General features: G+C 51.3%; 1 protein-coding gene across 8 annotated transcripts in view; it reads right to left on the bottom strand.

The window, feature by feature from the left end:
* The window catches only part of Ap2a2 (adaptor related protein complex 2 subunit alpha 2), a 70,977-nt gene that overhangs the window by 25,942 nt on the left and 26,620 nt on the right, over positions 1–18,415 (bottom strand). For 5 of the 8 annotated variants that reach the window (XM_048807892.1, XM_015503346.2, XM_048807891.1 and 2 more), the window contains 4 exons: positions 8,591–8,733; positions 8,088–8,281; positions 5,067–5,196; positions 2,390–2,491 (listed from right to left, as the gene is read on the bottom strand). In XM_048807892.1, the coding sequence (XP_048663849.1) occupies positions 2,390–2,491; positions 5,067–5,196; positions 8,088–8,281; positions 8,591–8,733 (569 nt within the window). Of the gene's footprint in view, positions 1–2,389; positions 2,492–5,066; positions 5,219–8,087; positions 8,282–8,590; positions 8,734–18,163; positions 18,175–18,415 lie in introns of those variants that run through there. The other 3 variants (XM_048807895.1, XM_048807894.1, XM_048807896.1) reach the window with 2 other exon arrangements.

Consider the following 18,415-nt stretch of genomic DNA (forward strand, 5'->3'; position numbering starts at 1 on the left):
TGTGTCTGACCCAAACATAAACAATAAACATTAAAAAATTCAAAAAAAAAAAAAAAAAAAAAAAGCAATCCTGTGTGATTCCACTCATGAGGTCCTGGGCTTGTCAGAGTCCCAAAGACAGAAGGCCAGCCACTGCAGCAGGGGTGGGGTAGGGAGCCCATGTTTAATGGGGACAATATCAGATTCACAGGAAGGGAAGAGTCACAGTGTTATGTGTTCATTATTAAACCACTTCACACCACTGAATTACACTTGGAAAGCTAAGAGGGCGTTCTGTTACCTGTATCTTATATAAACAGACAGCAGACAACGGTGAAGAACTGGGCTGGGGTGTGGCTCATGGGGAGTGCACTGGCCATGGGGAGTGCACAAGGGGCTGGCTCAATCTCTGGCATCACACACACCAAAGTAAAAATTTCAAGCTACTGCTGGGCGTAGTAGCACACACCTAGAATCCATCCCAGCAGCTTGGGAGGCTGAGGCAGGAGAATTGCAAGTTCAAAGCCAGCCTCAGTAAAAGCGAGGTGTTAATAAGCAACTCAGTGAGACTCTGTCTCTAAATAAAATATACAAAGTGCTAAGAATGTGGCTCAGTGGTTAAAGCCCGTGGGTTCAATCCCCAGTACCCCAAAATTAAAGAAATAAAAAAATCAGGCTATCATTCAAAATAGCATTTTAAATGTAAAATATAGAAATACATCTAATGAAAGAATCTCAAAAAGATAAAATGCTATGGAAAGTAAAGACTATCTTGGGCCGGGGTTGTGGCTCAGTGGTAGAGCACTTGCCTAGCATGCATGAGGCACTGGGCTTGATCCCCGCCACCACATTAAAAAAATAAATAAATAAAATAAAGGTATTCAAAAAAATAAATAAATAAAGACTATCTAAATAAATGGAGAGAGATACCACATTCATTCATAAAGTCAATCCAAAATCCCAGCAGGATTTTGGGGGTAGGGAACCAGGACATCAGGGTTTGCTCTGTGGGACACCAAGAGCCAGCCCAGTAAGGTCAGGAGCACAGGAGGAGAGTGCTTGAGGAGAGCACAGAGGAAGGCGCCTGGTCTGCAGGGCTCTTTAGCCTGGTCCAGCGTGCCACACCATAGAAGAGGCATCTGCACCACCAGCCTTGGAACACAGGCTCAGCAGCCGCACTCAGACAGCATTGATCAGAGAAGCCTAGCAAATCTGACTGCACTGCTGTAGAACCTGAAGGCAGAAGACTCCATGAAGACCATGAAACACAGGTTCACAGCAATTTCCAAACACAGAGCAGGGCAACCCATGTGAAGCTGCCATTTTTGAAGATCAACCAGAAATAAATGTTGGCCAGTTCTAAGGTCCAAACTAATATAGCCAATAGAGTTCTCGTATCTAAAACAAACAAGGAAATTCCACGAAACAACAAAGACAATCCTGTAGAAAAATGAACAAAAGTCTTCAGCCCTACATAGGACAGATCCCAGCAGCCAATCCACATGGAAAGTACCACCTCACAGACAGTGAGGAGAACACAGCATAGATCACAATGAGAAGCCACAGTCAAGAGGCTAACCCCTGCAGCACTGGGCAGGGTACAGAATGGGTGCACAGATGCCCAGCATGGGTGCAGACGGCAAGGCCACTTTGGAAGCTGGGTGCATTGCCCCTCAACTTAGGAGAGCCACCCTGGACCAGCGTGAGCAAGAGAGAACCACAAGAGCCTCACTGTGGGGCTGGGGATGTGGCTCAAGCGGTAGCACGCTCGCCTGGCATGCGTGCGGCCCAGGTTCGATCCTCAGCACCACATACAAAGATGTTGTGTCCACCGAAAACTAAAAAAATATATATATATATATATTTAAAAAATTCTCTCTCTCTTTAAAAATAAAATAAAAAATAATTTAAAAAAAAAAAAAAGAGCCTCACTGTGAAGAGAAACAAGGGGCTCATAATAGTAGAGGGGCTCAACACATTGTGATCCACCACACAACCCAGATATCTGCAGCCTCTGAGACCAGGGGCTCAAGTCACACAGAACAAGCATGAGGACTACACATGCAGAGTACACGTGCCCAGGGATGGCTCACGGGACCCAAGATAGTCAAGGACGCCACTCAGGTGGGTGCCACCCAGGTGAGGATAGGCATCCTTTCCAAGAAGCCCCGTTGTGACCCTCAGCCTGCACAGGGGATGGAATAAATAGCAAACAGGACAGGCTTTGTGTGCTAGCCCTGCTGGGACAGGATTCTTCTCAACTAATAAAAAGGTTTAAAGAAACGTTAAGGGCTAATCAACCAGTTTCCATTCTTAAATTCACAAAGCATTCAAAAAAGTAAACTAAGAGATTAACTGAATAACACAATGAAGACTAAAGCCCACCCGACAACTGCCCCACCACACTCACTCTGCTCAGCCTGGAGACGGCCAGGGAGACTGAGGTCTTGAATTCCTCTGGGTTCTTCTGGGCCAGTGTGCTAATGAGGCTCGTAGCAGCAGTCACCACACCCTGAGAGACACAGCAACAGATGCCTGGTTTCAGGCAGACAGCCATGTGGGCCTCAGGCCTGCTCTGATGGACCCATCACATCTTTAAGATGGAGACAGTTCACACAGTCTCCTTTACCCAGCTTCTCTCTAGAACCCAGGGAACGTGGCTGGCCCAGGCTCTAGCGTGGCCAGATCCTGTGTGGAGCAGCCTTTCTCTCTGCCATCTGTCCGCCTGTCGTCACCTGCTGGGCCGCCCAAGTGACACCACTACAGAGGCAACCAGGCCCACAGACTTGAGTCTTCACAGCCCTGCCATGCCTCACTCCGCCCCTGAAGTGCCACAGCCTGGATGGAAACCCCCAAGCCCAGGAGACCCTCCCCTGCAGTGCATGTACACCATGCAGAACCCCCAGAAGGCAGGGTCCTGTAAATGAAATCTCTTCAAAGACTTGGACTGAGTAAAGACATTCTCTTACAAATATAAGATAAAGGAAAAAATGAATGACTCTGATTGACCCTGAAGATGTGGGCAGTCAGTTCAGTAGTTGTCCACTTCAACCACTGCCAGAGCCTAAGGTTCCCACCCTACCTACTCCTACACTGAGTGGGGAAGTGGGTCCACGAGGGCCACTAAGGGCTCTCTTCCATTTCCTGATGGAAACAGGAACACTAGATTCAAGACAGACCTAACTGGGCATCCTGTGCATTTGTCAATGGCAAGATAAATGCTGACACGTCTTCCTATGGCTGACAAAGAAGAACCTTTAGGAAACAGGATATACAACATGCAAACCCACTGGGACAAAGTCTTTCACCACCCAGTTCCTAGAGTTTGAGATTCTCATCTTTGCAGCTGCCCGGCTCAATGGCTGCCAACTCAGGGCGTGCTCTCCTGTGCAGTCTTTCCAGGGAGTCAGGCCTGAGGGGACGTGTGTGCTACAAGGGCATGGCACCATGGCAGGCCATAGTGTGACTTCCACCACCTTCTCCCTGCCCCCACTTCTCCAGACATCAGCTCATTTCCTCATCCACTCCAGCCCACCCACTCCATCACATGACCACAGGGTCCAGGACCACCAAGCCCAGCTCAGGGCACAGCACGTGGCTCAGACCCATCCCCTTTCCCACCCTCACAGCCTCTGCACTCACCTGACACTGAACTCCTGACCTCCTCTGCCAGGCCTGCCCACACCTCACCTTGCCCTATCCGCAAGGCCCTGAACCCCTATACTGCTCTCTGATTAGGCAAATGACACCTTCCCAGGGACCCTGACCTTGAGGTCAGAGGAAGCCAAGCCCCAGGCCTTGCTCACAGCAGAGCTGGAGACGAGCTGTGCAAGGAAGAAAAGTGGCAGAGAGGACGAGGTACTAGGCCGTGAAAGGCTTCCTGGCCCTTATCTATTGCAAGCCTGTGGCCCAGAGCTTGTCCATCAACTCGCCTGGCAAGACAGAGTTGTGCACAGAAAAACCTGAAAGCAAACCAGGTCACTGGGGTCTCAGTCACAGCGTGTCAGGCAAGAGGCACCGTCCTGCCACCCTGTGAAGCTCTGTGCACCTGAAGCCATGGGAAGTCTCCCTCCAGGCTGCATGAAGGCAACACCTGCCAAAACTCCACAGATGCTCACACAATGCAGAAGGCCTGTCAGCAGCAGGCTGGCTGTCCCTTAAGGCTCTACTACTCCACACCTTCACAACACCTGGGTCTGAGACTGCCGGACACCCTCTGGAAGCCTAGCTTCATCTTTCTGAGCCTTGGTTTCCTCATTTGCAAACCTGCAAAAGGCCCACTGGCCCACAGGGTCTATTGGCAGTGAAGTGTGACTACAGAAGATGCCTGGAAAAACGTCTTGCAGTTCACTGCTGAAGCAGGCTGCCCCGCCTGCAGCAGACCCATTCCTGCAATGGTGTCCTCAGAGCGTGCTCCCTGCACCAGGACCTGCAGGAGCCAGCTCCCTCTCACATCCCAATAAGCACAAAAGTCATCATGTGCTTGGGGACAGCTCAGACAGATGTCATTCCACAGCAAAATCCCACTGCAACCCCCATGCTCTCTCTCCTTAATGATACATGTAATGATTTTCATTTTTAATTAACTTTTGCAGAAGATTTCTCCTGGGGAAAAAGCAGGAACCAGCTAGCGCACTCACCCACCCACCCAGCAGGGAGACGGACCACCTGTCCAGCAGAGGACAAGCAACACAGCCACTGCTACCTCCCATGGCCCTGGCCTGGCCTGGGTGGCCTACTGCATGACATACCCTGACTGCTGAGTCCCTGAAACCTCACCCCATCTACAAAATGAATGACAGCTGGGCTCACCAGCACTAAGCCTTCATGCCAGAGTCTACCTGGGACCACAGGATTCTACCTCCTAGCCCAAGCTAGGCAGCTGCCAGAAACAGTAGTGGGAATGTCCTGTGTGGGACAGGCTCTTCCAGAAGGCACTGACCTGGTGGTGCCCCTCCCCACAGGTGCAGGCCACCTGTGCACTGGCTGTTGCACCTCTGCTGGTCCCTGCTCCCTATCTGCAGAGCCGCACTGCCTCTTGGACCAAGGCTCTTCCCGGGAAGACTGCAGGGGGCTGGAGCACATACCAAATGCTGGTCGTTGAGGAGATGCACAACACGGGACGTCCAGTCACCCATGGGGACAAGGTCAGGAGACGTTCTGTACAGGCGCAACAGGCACAGGGCTGCACTCTGCTTCACGCTGTCCATGGTGTCTCTAGAAGACAAGATACCAGAAGCTACTGCAGAGGATGACCCCTGCACACAGTGGTGTACACAGCATGCAGGATCACCAGAAGACATGAGTCAGGAGTGGTGTGGCAGAGTCCCTCTGGGAAAACCTTCATCCTCAGCTCCCTCCTCTAGACTCGTCACCATTCCCAGGCACTGAGTGAGGCCCAGCTGTGTAGGCTGGCCCCACTCAACAAGGCTCCTCCTGGTTCTTCCCACAACCACAGGGCCACCTAAGAGGGCCTCCCCTGCCACAGCAATTTCTTCTCTGGCCTCCAGAATGCTGTCGAGCCCTCCTGTAGCCACTGCACACACTTTGCCCTGCTCCACCCTGCCGAGAATGGGAGCTGGCTGGGTGCTCTGTGGTCTGCAGTGAGGAGGAAGGGCCCAAGACACAGAGGCCTGGGGTGTGAAGGGCACCAGCACTGCTGCTAATGCCCAAGGCAGGGAAGGGCTTTGATTTGTGTGCAAAGATGAGCAAACGGGAGGTTTCAGGAGAACACACCTAGTGTGGCACAAAGGTGTCACTTCCATGTCCAGCCTGCAGTCACACCTGGCGACTACCCACCTGCCTTCCGGTCACATTGAGCCAAGTCTCGGGGCCGGCGTCTGGCACAGGGGCATACTCTCCTCTCTCTTCCCTCCCAGTGAGCAAAAAGGCCAGCAGCACAAAGGCTGCGGGTCAGTGCAGAGGACTGTTAGGGGTACCTGCCAAATAAGCCTCCTTCTCCACACCCCCAGCCAGACTCCCAAAACAACAGGCACACCAGGACATACCCTCCGGCTGCCCTGGAAAGAACCAGTCCACGTCCTGGGGACATTTAAGGTAGAAACAGCTATTCCACTTGGAAGAGAGATGAGAGCTTGGGGGCTTTCCTGCTTACCTTTTGTATTTGGGATTTTTATTCCTAAATGTGATAAAAAACCAACATGAGAAATCCCTACATCTCCCCAGCACTATTCTAAACAAAAGTTACTTCGAAAGAAAAGTTCTTTTAGACACAAACACCCAGAAGAGTAGCAGGCACCGTGCCCCTCCTAGCCCTACAATCAGATCTACTGGGCCTGCAGGGTCTGTGTGGCACCAGCCAACTGACTTCCTATGCATCGCCCTGAGTGGCCAGTCTCTGTGCCTGTGACAAGGATGCTGAACAAGAGTTGTCTGCACATTGCCCCAGGCCTCTGTCGACAGACCCTCCTAGGGCAACTGTCCATAGCATGTCCTCACAGGAGGGCCAAGGCCAGCCATCAGTGTGGACCCAGGGGCATTGCACTGGAACACTTGGGCCCAGAGCACTTCTAAACTGCTCCACAATGCTGAGTATCACCAGAGTCCCAGGACAATGATACCACCAGCCTCCAACCCTGCCCTCTCCTGCATCCCTATTTCTGGTGACAGGACTATACTCCATGAAGTTGCCTTCCGCACCTAGGAGCCTCCTGTCTCCAGGGACTGGAGGTCAGCAGTGTCCTCTGACCATGGCATCGACGCCAGAGCACTACTTTCAGAGCCACCTACTGCCCAGGGGACTCCATGGCTGGCCTGTTGCTGTAGTGAGCTTTGAAAGAGGCGGCAACTGTCCATAGCATGTCCTCACAGGAGGCCCAGCTGCGGGGAGATGCCAGCCCACCTGTCAGCTATAAGAGAGCTCTTGCTTGGTCTTCCTCCTCACCCTCACTTACATGCAGCATGTGGGTGACCTCAGGGAGCACTTTGCAGGGATGACCCAGCTTACATTCAATCCACCTAGATGCTCACTGAGCACTCCCTGTGGGCCAGTCCTGTGCACAGTGATGGAGGAAAGCGGCAGCCACAGCTGACAGAGAGCCCCGCCACCACTGCTCAGGACAGGTCAGGCAACCCAGAGATGTCCTGTGCACAGGGCTTTGCAGTGACTGAGCAGGGAGGAGGGCCTGGGGTCCTCGCTGGCCTCTTCTCAGACCTTCCTCCCTAGCTCTGACATCTGGCCTGTGCTCTGCTCAACACCCACTCAGACCCTATCCATCTCCTTCCATCTTGGAGGTCCCGCTTCTGGCTGAACTCCCACTGCAAACGCAGCCAGAAGGTACTACCACCTTCCTCCAAGCCTTGAAACCCTGTTCAATCACTGACAGTCTCCGCCTCTTTCAGATCCTGCTTGAAGGTGCAGCTAGGCACACGACCCTGTGAGTGTGGTCCAGCTATCCAATGCCAAGGAGCACCAGAACAAGCACGTGGTGGTTTCAAGGCCCAGGCTGTCTGAACCTCTTCGAGAGCCAGCTACTCAGCCCACTCAGCTGCTCTCCCAATTAACGGGGAGGGGGCAAGATGACTCAGAATCCCCAGGATTCTACAGCATGGCCTCTTCTCCTAATGTTTCTGGGAAAGGCAAGAAGCAGAGCTGGCACAACAGGACACCTCTGTGCCTCCCCATCCTGGTGCCATGCCAGGCTGGAGCCCCTTCTGGCCTGGCTGCTGCTGCCTGGGCTGCACTTCCTTCGGCAACGTGTTGTCTAAATCTCAGTGGCCTCAGGGAGGTGCAATCTGACGGGACTTCACCCAAACTCTGAACCAGCAGCTTTTTTTTAAGAACTAGTGACTGAAGCCAGGGGCACTCTGTCAATGAGCCACATTCCCAGCCCTTTTCATTCTATTTTTATTTTAAGTTGCTGAGGCTGGCCTGAATGTGCAATCCTCCCCGCCTCAGCCTCTTGAGCCACTGGGATGACGGGCATGTGCCACCATGCTCAGCTGAATCAGCACATCTTGACCTAACCTCAGAGTATGCCACATGCCCATAACACAGCTGGGAGGCCAGACCACCTGTGTAAGTGGCATCGCGCACCCAAGGGTTCAACATGGACAGAAATGGCAGCCCAGAGCCCCCAGATACGCACCCTGCCACGAGGATCTTGGGGATTTCCCCGGCAAAGGCCTCAGCCATCTCACGGCTGCCCACGTTAGCGATGCAGTGCAGAGCCAGGCCCATGAACGTTGGGTTACGGCTGGCCAGGTCATTCTTGATGGCGTTGTTTATCAAGCGGATCAGCTCACTGTTGGAGTTCACCAACACGGAGATGAAAAGGTAGCCCTGTGTTCCAGGAAGGGCAAAGTCATTCAGGTAAATGTACTTCCCAGCAAATGCACCAGCCCAGACTGCAGGGCACATCCCTGGGGCACAGAGGTGAGGTCATAAGGAGAACAGCAGGAGAAGCCACCTCACCAGAAGAACCCCACCCCAGGAAAAAGGCCAGCCCTTGCATTCCCCCTGCCCAGGAGCATCCATGTGGGGTGGAAAGGGCAGGGTCCCAGGGTGTTCACTAAGCGTCCACCCAGAGCACAGAGCGGGACAGGAGAGTGAGGCCAGTGGGCATAAGACCCACCCTGCCTCCACACTCACAATCTGCTTTTCGGTGTATCTATTTGAACTCAACAGGTTCACAGCCTCCATGTGTCCAAAGTCAATGTCGTGACCAAGGAGAAAGATGAAGAGCAATTTGCAGACATATTTTTTTTTACTGTAGCCATCAAGAGCCTTGTCACCTAGAGAAAGGGTGAGAAGAGGGTCAATTCTAGTGAGTGAGGCTGGGAGAACTGGCCAGTAGAGCAACAGGGGTAGTGAGTAGACCTTCACAGGGACAGGGCAGTGGGGCCTGGGCCAGCAGCCACAGCCCACATGCTGAGCATCCCCTTTAACAAAGGAATGCCTGGCAGCAGAAGCTCCATCCTCCCAGGACAACCCCGCAGGCTGTACAGCAGTCTGGACCTCCCCTGTCCTGCCACAACCCACCACAGCTCCCGCAGTGCTGGAATTCACACGTCCTGCCACAAGCTAAAGTCAAGTTTAAAATGTGTTTATTAATTTAGATAGATAAACATCCTCTAAATTATCTTCTACTTCACAAGTTTTAGAACAAATCACGTAGCCATGAGAGCCACATGCACACAGCATTATGGAACCACCACAAGACCATGGCAAGGTGGGTCCAGAGCCACCACCAGTAGACATACCTCTGCCCTCCCTTCCACCTCCAGCCCCACCAGGCAACACTGGCAAGGTGGGTCTTCTCACTGGGTAGGGTCAGCACATGGGGCTTAAGGGAGGGCCCTGGGAGGATGGCTGAAAAATAAAGTCCCTTACAAGGGTTGACAGTGCACCGACCAGCTAGAAACCACAGGTGGCATGCCTGGGGACCTTCCTGTTCTTCAGCAACAAGTCAGCAGCTCATGTAAAAGACCAAAAACATAAACAAGACCAGCGCAGACTCCATCTCCACCCTGTTCCCTGGCACAAGCCCACGGCACCTCCCCTGGGAGAATCCAGCAGTGCATCTCCTGCTCGCTCCAGAACCTGCTGCCTCTGGAAGCCTCCTCTGACCACAGCCCAAAGCTCTGCTTGCGCTCCTCCTGCTGCTCAGGTGAAGCACTCTGACAAGAGCATGGGGCAGGGAAGCAGCTGCTTCTGTGGAGACAGCGAAGGGGCTCCAGCCCTGGACCAGCAAGTCCTCTTGGATTCTACTCCTCCCAGACCCAGAAGTATCATGCTTCCTATGGAGGAACACAGCTGGAAGGGCCATTGTGGGTGGGTCAGCAGGCAGGCTGAGGACTCGGGTTAGGCCTCTCAGCCAGACCAGAACCTTGCCATGACTCTCTCCACAGGTCCACAGCGCCCAGCTTTCCTCTGCAGCCCCATGTGACTGGCTAGGGCAGGGGGCACCCATACCTGTGCAGGCCCCCAAAACCTTGCGCTTATCTTACTAAACAAGCAACTTCTCCAGTCTCAGGGGATTAAGCCTCCCCTATGCTCCTTGTCCTGCCTTGGGGACACACAGGCCCTTACATCTCAGCTACTCTTCCCAGAGTTCAGTGTCCTCTCTCAGATGAGACCCAAGCTGTTACCAACTTCAAACCGTTAGATTCAGTACTGAGCTGGGCTTGTTCCCCCCGCCCCTCCAGTAATTTCAAAATGCTAAGGAAACTTTCACTTCCTGGACTGTAAAATGGGAAGGATGTAGCACTGCGCACCTGTGTGGCTTGCTGTTAAGATCAAAGGACAGGGTAGGTAGAAAACCTCCTTCTGAGCAAGGACTGGGACTCTAGGACAAAGGGGATGACTGCCTGGTAGGCCTGGCCACAGGTGAGGCCTTCACTGCTCCTTGACCCCTCCAGGCCCAGTATGCTCTTGGGGTGCTATGGAAACAAACAGGGTGCTGGACACAGAACTCAGCAGTGCTGGGGACGAGTGACCAGGACTGGTGTGGAAGGTCTCCTGGGAGAGACCAAAACCATGCTATAGGCACCACAATGGTACCCGCCCCATCCTCTGCAGCCCCAACCGGCACCACCTCAGGAGTAGCTGGGCTATCAGCCAGGTCACTGCCAGGGCCCTCACATCTAAAGAGACCCTGGCACTGGGGGTGGCTCCACAGACCTGTGCTGAATAAATAAGGAAAGAGTAATCAGACCACTGCAGCTGGAATACAGGCTGCCGAGGTGAAAACAAAAGACATCCCAGTCGTCCCAGTTACGGATTCATGAAATTTAATTATAAATGGACAACCTTCATCCCATTCCCGTTATCTTAGGAATACAAAGTGTTCTCCCCACAGAAGACTGCACCAGGGCAGGGTGTGGTTCAGTGGCAGGGTGCTTGCCCAGCACATGTGAGGCACTGGGCTTGATCCTCAGCACCACACAAAAATAAGTAAATAAAATACTGTGTCCATCTACAACCAAAACAATTTCTTAGATCAACTGACCCTAAATTAAATGTAAGCCTTGGGTTCAATCCCTAGCACTACCAAAAAAACAAAAAACACTATGCCAAGTACTGTATTAATTACCTTGAATTAGCTGTTCCACCATGTATACACACATCTAAACACCAAGCTGAAGGGGAGAGAGGAGGCGGGAGTGGGCAGGTGGGGGCAGGAAAGATGGTGGAATGAGGTAGACATCATTACCTCAAGTACACGTATGAAGACACAAATGGTGTTAACTCTATTTTGTGTACAACCAGAGACATGAAAAATTATCTATATGTGTACTATGAATCCTAATGCATTCTGCTGTCATATGTAACAAATTAGAATAAATAGAAAAAAATTAAAAAGAAGTATTGAGACATCATGGTAGGTCACTGGGGACCCTGCTCTTAAAGTAGTTTCTTGTGGAACTATGATTAATTGCTCATAAAAAGATTGCTATGAATGGGGGGAAAAAACACCATCTGCACACTATAAATATGTAGAATTTCTGCTTATCAATTAAAATTCCCAACTGAAAAAAAAAAAAAATATTTTTTCATATTAACTCACCAAGTCTTCAGTTACAGTTACACAATGAAACTCAAACATAACTGCACCTGCTTGTTTTGATGTATTTTCTAATATAAAATGCTTACACTTCCTGGCCTGGGCAGGCACCTAAGTGAGGGCCAAGGTGTGACCAGCACTCCTTGTGCAGCCCAGCAGGTCCCCACCTGACCACGAGACCTTGGCACCAAGCCGGCTTATGCTCTTGGCCCCGCAGCCCACAGACCCTGAGGTGCAGACTAGGCTGGGGAAGGGGCTCCAGTGCACCAAGGCTCCCCAGGTCTCAGATGGGAACCTCCCAAGTGGGCAACAACAGGCACGACATTAACTAACCCACACCCTGCCTGGAGCTAGGGCTTAGAACTCCACATGGAATGAACCTCTCAGTGACTTCTCAGACACAATTCTGAAGCCCCAGAAGGAAACTGGATTGATCAAAATGGCCACTATTGAGTTGAGGATGCATGCAGCTCAGTGGTAGAACGCTTGCCTAGCATGTGTGAGGCACTGGGTTCAATTCTCAGCATCACATATAAGACTCATCAACAACTTAAAAAAAAAAAATGTCCACTGTTGCACCAGTGGACAAGGCAGCCTATGGAATGGGCGATGTTTCAAACCAAATATCCAGCTAGAGGTAAAACTCAGAATATGCAGCATCAGTGGCAAAATCAGAAACAGGAAAAGGCCTCAGAAAAGCATTTCTGCAATGAAGGCAGACAAAGCCCACAGCACACAGAACAACACTCCTCACCCCTAGCTACCAGGAAATGCACATCAACGCCATGACAACTGCCTTGCTGGGAAGGAAGGGAAAACAGAAACAGCAAGCTTGTCAAGAAGGAGAAACAGCCCCTCAGGTGGTGCTGGCAGGAATGCAAGACAGGTGGCCACTGTGGAAAACAGCACAGGGATCTTTAAAACACCAGACGCACACAGCAGGCTGGGCGTGGTCCAGTGGGGTGCACCTGCCCAGCATATACAAGGTCCTGGTTCCATCCCAACACCACAAAGCAGGGCACACCTGTCATCCCAGTGACTCCAGAGGCTGGGGCAGGAGGACCCCAAATTCAAGGCCAGCCGGGGCAACTTAGCAGGACCCTAACTCAAAATATCAAAAACTTTTCAAAAGGGCTGTTGATACAGCTCAGTGGTAAAGCAGCCCTGGTTCAATCCCCAGTACCACGAAAAATAAAAATAAAAGAATCAATGAATGGGGCTGGGGATGTGGCTCAAGCGGTAGCGCGCTCGCCTGGCATGCGTGCGGCCCGGGTTCGATCCTCAGCACCACATACAAACAAAGATGTTGTGTCCACCGAGAACTAAAAAATAAATAAATATTAAAAAAATTTCTCTCTCTCTTTCTCTGTCTCTCTCTCTTTAAAAAAAAAAAAAAAAAGAATCAATGAATGAAAATAGAACCCTGATCACATGGTCAGGTAACTCTGCTTCAGACCATGCTGTGGTCTGAATCTGGAACATCCCCCAGGCTCCTGTCTGCTCCCACCGGGCACAGTGGTAATGTTGGTGGGGCCTGGCTGGCTAAGGCAGGCCAGCCCACAGGTTCAGGTCTCTGAAGGATGTGCCTTCTCCCGGGCCCTTCCTCCTGCCCTCTGGGCCCCGGCAGACATGGGGTGAGCAGCCTCCTCTGTTGCACATTCCTGCCTTGACATTCTGCCTCACCTGAGGTCAAGCAATGGGGCCAGCTCACCCTGGACTGAAACCTTGGAGACCGCGAGGCACAACAGATCTCCTGCCCTTCAAGCTGTCTTTCTCAGGCACCCTGAAGCAGCAATTGTGTTTCAGTCGGCTTTTTGACTGCTGTGATTCAAGGACCCAACCAGCACAACTGCAGAGAAAAGGTTTATTCAGGGGCTCACAGTTTTAAAGGTCTTAGTCCATAGAAGGCTGGCTCCATTTCTCAAGGCTCGAGGTGAGGCTGAATATCATGGTAAGGGAGTGTGGCAGAAGGAACCAGCTCCCATCATAGTAATCATTAAACAGACACAGTCCATACGCCAGATACCAATATATCCCCAAAGCCCCATCCCAATCCCACCTCCTCCAGCCTCACCCACATCAGCTCCACTCAGTTAATCCCTGTCAGGGAATTAATTCACTGATTGGGTTAAGACTCTCACAACCCAATTGTTTCTCCTCTGAATCTTCTTGCACTGTCTCACACGTGAGCTTCTGGAAGACACCTCACACCCAAACTATAACAAATAGAAAGCCACCATAGGGCACAGGCCCCAAAGAACTAAAAGCAGGGTCCCAGACCCTCACTCAGCCATGTGCACAGCAGCATCACTCCTACCAAGAGGTAGAAGCCTGACCGCCTGCCCCGCCCCCATCTGCAGGAGAGTGGGTGGGCATGGGGTGGTGTGTGCTGTGCACTCAGTGAAGCACCGTCCAGCCTAAAAGGGGAAGCCCTGCCTACACTAAGGCATGGAGTAACTTCAAGGCAGGATATTAAATGAAAGAGCTGGAAATGCAAGGACAAATACTGTGTGGTCCACTCATGAAGTCCCCAGGCATCAAAATCCTAGAGGCAGGGGCTGGGATATAGCTCAGTTGGTAGAGTTCTTGCCTTGCATGCACAAGGCCCTGGGTTCAATCCCCAGCACCACAAAAAAAAAAAAATTTAAAATATAATAAAATCCTAGAGGCAGGACGATGACGGGTGCCAGGGCTCGGCAAGATGGAAAGGCCTAGAGACAGGCTGGTGAAGGCCACACAGAAGAGCAGCTGGCCAGAGGGGATCAAGGCTTTCTTCTACCTGCAGTGCAAGGGGTGGAACCTAGGGCCTCCGGCATGCGAGGCAAGCACCCAACACCTGTGCCATCCTCAGCCCCTAAATGGTAAATTTTAAATTATGTGAATGGTATCACAATTTTTAAAAATTTTAAGTACAGTAATAAAGTATCATTAGACAACCTGTCATCTTTAATAGAATGGAAAATCAAATTATGAGTCTTTTAAGCAAAAAATAATAATGAAGTACTTTTACCATAAAAAGTCAATTATGAAATTAACGTGACAATGTCACCCACCTGTGGCCCATCCCAGCACAGGCTGTCCTGGGTTTGCTTCTGTTTTGGGGTTGATGGTCTATGTTGCCCAGGCTGGTGTCTGATTGCTAGACTCAAGGGATCTTTCTGCCTCAGCCTCCCAAGGGCTGAGTCTACTGGCAGGTACCACGGCACACGTGGCTTTCTGGATAGCAAACCTCAAGATTACAGATTTAGTTCTCTACTGACCAGGGGACTACTCAAGTGTTATCCTCCTTTAGTCTGTGTGTTATTATGAGAAACAGAAAGTCCAGTAGTTCATTTTCAGAACAAGGTATTTAGCCTTTAGTTTAAAATTGAGATATAAGAAAGGTGGCTGGAGGGGAGAGCAGAGTGGAAAGTTATAAGCAGGTAATACCAGAGTGTAAAAACTCACAGCCCCAGTCAGGCATGGTGGCACACACCTGTAATCCCAGCAGCTTGAGAGGCTAGGCAGGAGGATCTCAAGTCCAAGGCCAGCCTCAGCAATTTAGTGAGGCCCTAAGCACCTTGGCAATACCCTGTATCAAAAAAATAAAAAGGGCTGGGAATGTGGCTCAGTGGTTAAGAATTCACAGTCCCTTGACAGACAGGAGGTGAGACAGAAGGGGCCTAACCTGACCAACAGAGATAAACTGTGTATGTGCCAAAAGGCACTCAACCCAGGGGACTTTCCCACCACAAGTAAACAAAGGGAGGTAAGGACAACCTAGGGTTTATTTCTTTGAATAGCACAATAGGAGACACTAAAACCTAGGCCTGTGCACCCCAGAGAACCAAGCCAATGAGGAGCCAGGCGAGGGACCTTGCTCCTGGGGGATGATGCTGGCTGTGCTGCTGTATGGGCCTGCTCTCCCAAGACTGCCCCGAGCTCACCTCTGAACAGTTGTACCTCGGCCCATCCTTTGGGTTTGGACAAGGTGTGTTTCTCATGCCACCAGGTGTCATACAGCCACGTGTATGTCAAGCTCTTCCACAGAACATCACCACACAGGGACCACTATTCACCCAAGCATCCTCAGCTTCCTTTTTCATGCTCATGACCCTGAACGACTTCCCTTCGCACAGGCCTTCTGCTGGGAAATTCTGTTTGGCTTGAAAGCATGAGCTTCACCCTCAGCAAGTCACCTTAGCAGGGGTGGCCTCTGGAACTGGCTACCACCTCCTTGGCACCTGGGGATGGTCACTGATATCTCCTGCCTGATCTTTACTGCTGGAGGCCAGCTGCCAGGCACGGGTGCTGCTCCTGTGGGGACAGCCCTGCACCCCTTCCAAGGCCCTATCTTGGCTCCCCCTCAGCACACTCATGGTCCAGTTGCATGTGTCCTTTTATTTATGCTGTTTGTTTTGTGAACTCTTACCAGTTCTCAGCCCTGCGCTTCCCACAGGCTCTGCTAGCCAACTGCCGGCCCTCTCTCCATCTGCCCAGACAGCCTTCTGATCTACTCCCACAGCACCAGCTCTCTCTTCAGCTGCGTCAGTCGCCAGTTCTGTCCACTGAGTCCTTCATTTTGGTTACAGCGAGTTTCAATTCTAGAATATTCATCAGGTCTTATTTCAAGATTTGCTGTCACTTTTCACTTGCTGAGTTTCCCATGTGCCTTGTACTTCCTAAGACAGTGACAAGCCTTGATTGAACACCCTCTGGCTGCATTCCCATGCAGTGCAGCGCAGGCGCCTGCTCACAGCATTTCTCACGGAGCACCACGTCTCTGACCCCACCCCACGGGGTGTTCTCATGGCAATGTGCCTTCCTGCAGAGAGGACTGCTACTCCTCGCCTTGACCTAGGTTCAAGGTGTGAGACCAAGAGGAGCTCAAGCCATGAGGCATCCAGAGTGGGCCTGGGAAAGACCAGACTTGGCCAAAAGCAACTGCAGCTTGAGGTGGACGGGGCTTTAGGCCCCCTAGACCAGGTCGGACACCTTCACCAGATCATTCTCTGCATGAGAAGCTGTCAAGCCCACTGGAGTCCACCGCCTCCGTGGCCTGCACTGCAGGCAGCGGCAGCAACTCCCGCCTGGTGACCTCCAAAGCATCTGTCTCCCAGGGCAAGATCAACCTGAAGGTAAATGCTACTCCAGGTGAGCGGTCACCAGAGCTGGTTCTGTGTGGTGGCAGTTTCTCTGGGGTCAGTGAACTTTGGGGCACAGCTGCTATCCCCCCTTGTGAGGGTCCCTGACTTCTGTTTAATACCTTAGGATTTCTTGAAATACAGAGTCTGCTTTTCCAAACTGTTTCCAGTAGCAGACTGGCCTCAGTCTTCTGCAGTGTCCAGAACTGAGGCCCCAACCACTTGTGCCACAAGCACGGAAATGTGGCTCTCCACATGGGGCTTCACAAAGTTGATGGGGAAAAGTGTGAAACATCTTCATAATTTCTCTCATTACATGGTGCAATGGTATTTCAAGTGTCCTGGGTTATCAAACAACCCACACTAGGCTCAGATATGTGCCCATACAAAGTGGAGACGGCTGTGCGGTCAGGGCCTGGGCTAAATAAAACATGGTTTGTTTGTTTGTTTGTTTGTTTTTAATTTGGAAAAACAGCATGATTGTTTTACTAATTCACTGCATGACTTCTATTTTTCCTACTTTTTTTTTTTTTGCTGTTTATACTCTAATTTATTTTCAATAAATCACATTCTTCAGGCTAATTTCATCTGCTTCTTTTGATTTTCTTCAATGAGACCACTAGAAAACTCAGACCTATAAGATGACCAGCACTGAGAGTCCCTCAGGCAGTGCAGATAAAGTCAGTAGGCCACCCTGACAGGAAGGGACACAGCAGGCTACACAGATCTTTTGTGAAAACTGATGCCCCTGTCCAGGGCAGATGCATGCTCAGAGATGCCAACTGGCCAGTACATAAGAGTTTTGTCCCTCCCAGCCAGGACGGCTTAGCTTGACACAGCCGTGAAGTCCCCTGGGTCCCAGAGCACTTACACAGTGAGTGAGCTGAATAGATGGTCCTCGGTCTCAAGGAGCTAACTGTCGACAAATGGGACTGTAACTCCAAAATCTCTTATAGAATCTCACCTACACCACCCAGATAGCCCTGAACCCTCAGAACAACACAGCGGTCACCATGTGCTTGGTGCTTGCCTGTGAAACAACCCACACTAGGCTCAGACATGTGCCCATACAAAGTGGAGATGGCTGTGTGGTCAGGGTCTGGAGTTTCTGCCCTGGCTCTGGCACCTATGAGCCACACACCTGGCCACCCTCAAGCCTGGCTTCCTACCCTGGTGTTCCTCTCCAGTAAATCCCTGGCAGTGCAACCCCACTGCAGGTCTGCATCCTGAGAACCCAACATGGACAACTAGCTTCTCCATTCCACAACCTAGGAAAGAGATGTGAAAGGGAGATAGCACCCTGGAGGCAGCATGTGAGCAGAAGCAAGGGTGGCCAGGGTGGTCACATGACCTTCCCTCGCAGGACAAGGAGACAAGAGTTACAGACCCTCAAAGGTATACATGAATAAGGCATGCTCATCCAACTTCAGAAGTTTCACAGGCCTTCTAGAGAATCCTGGGCCTGGTTTTAAAATGTGAAAACCTAATACCTTCCCATAGCTCAACAGCAAATATACCAATTCTAATGACTGCAACATCACACGTCTCCATCAACTGCCCATACAGGAGACCCATTCCCGAGCCCCCACAAAGCACCTGTCCTAAGGCATCCCAGGAGTCCTGCAGCCCCTGCAGCTCTCACAGTCCAGCCCCAGCCCCTCCACTCATTGCTTCTGGGCAACTGCAGCCACTTTTGCGGCTAACATGTGTGCTCAGAGACATGAGCCAGGTCTGAAACCTGTGAAAATCAACCAAAAAGCTACAGCTTCGGGGATTAGCTGGGCTTTC

This window comes from Marmota marmota, unplaced genomic scaffold (genome assembly GCF_001458135.2).
Source record: "Marmota marmota marmota unplaced genomic scaffold, marMar, whole genome shotgun sequence".
Lineage (NCBI taxonomy): Eukaryota > Metazoa > Chordata > Mammalia > Rodentia > Sciuridae > Marmota > Marmota marmota.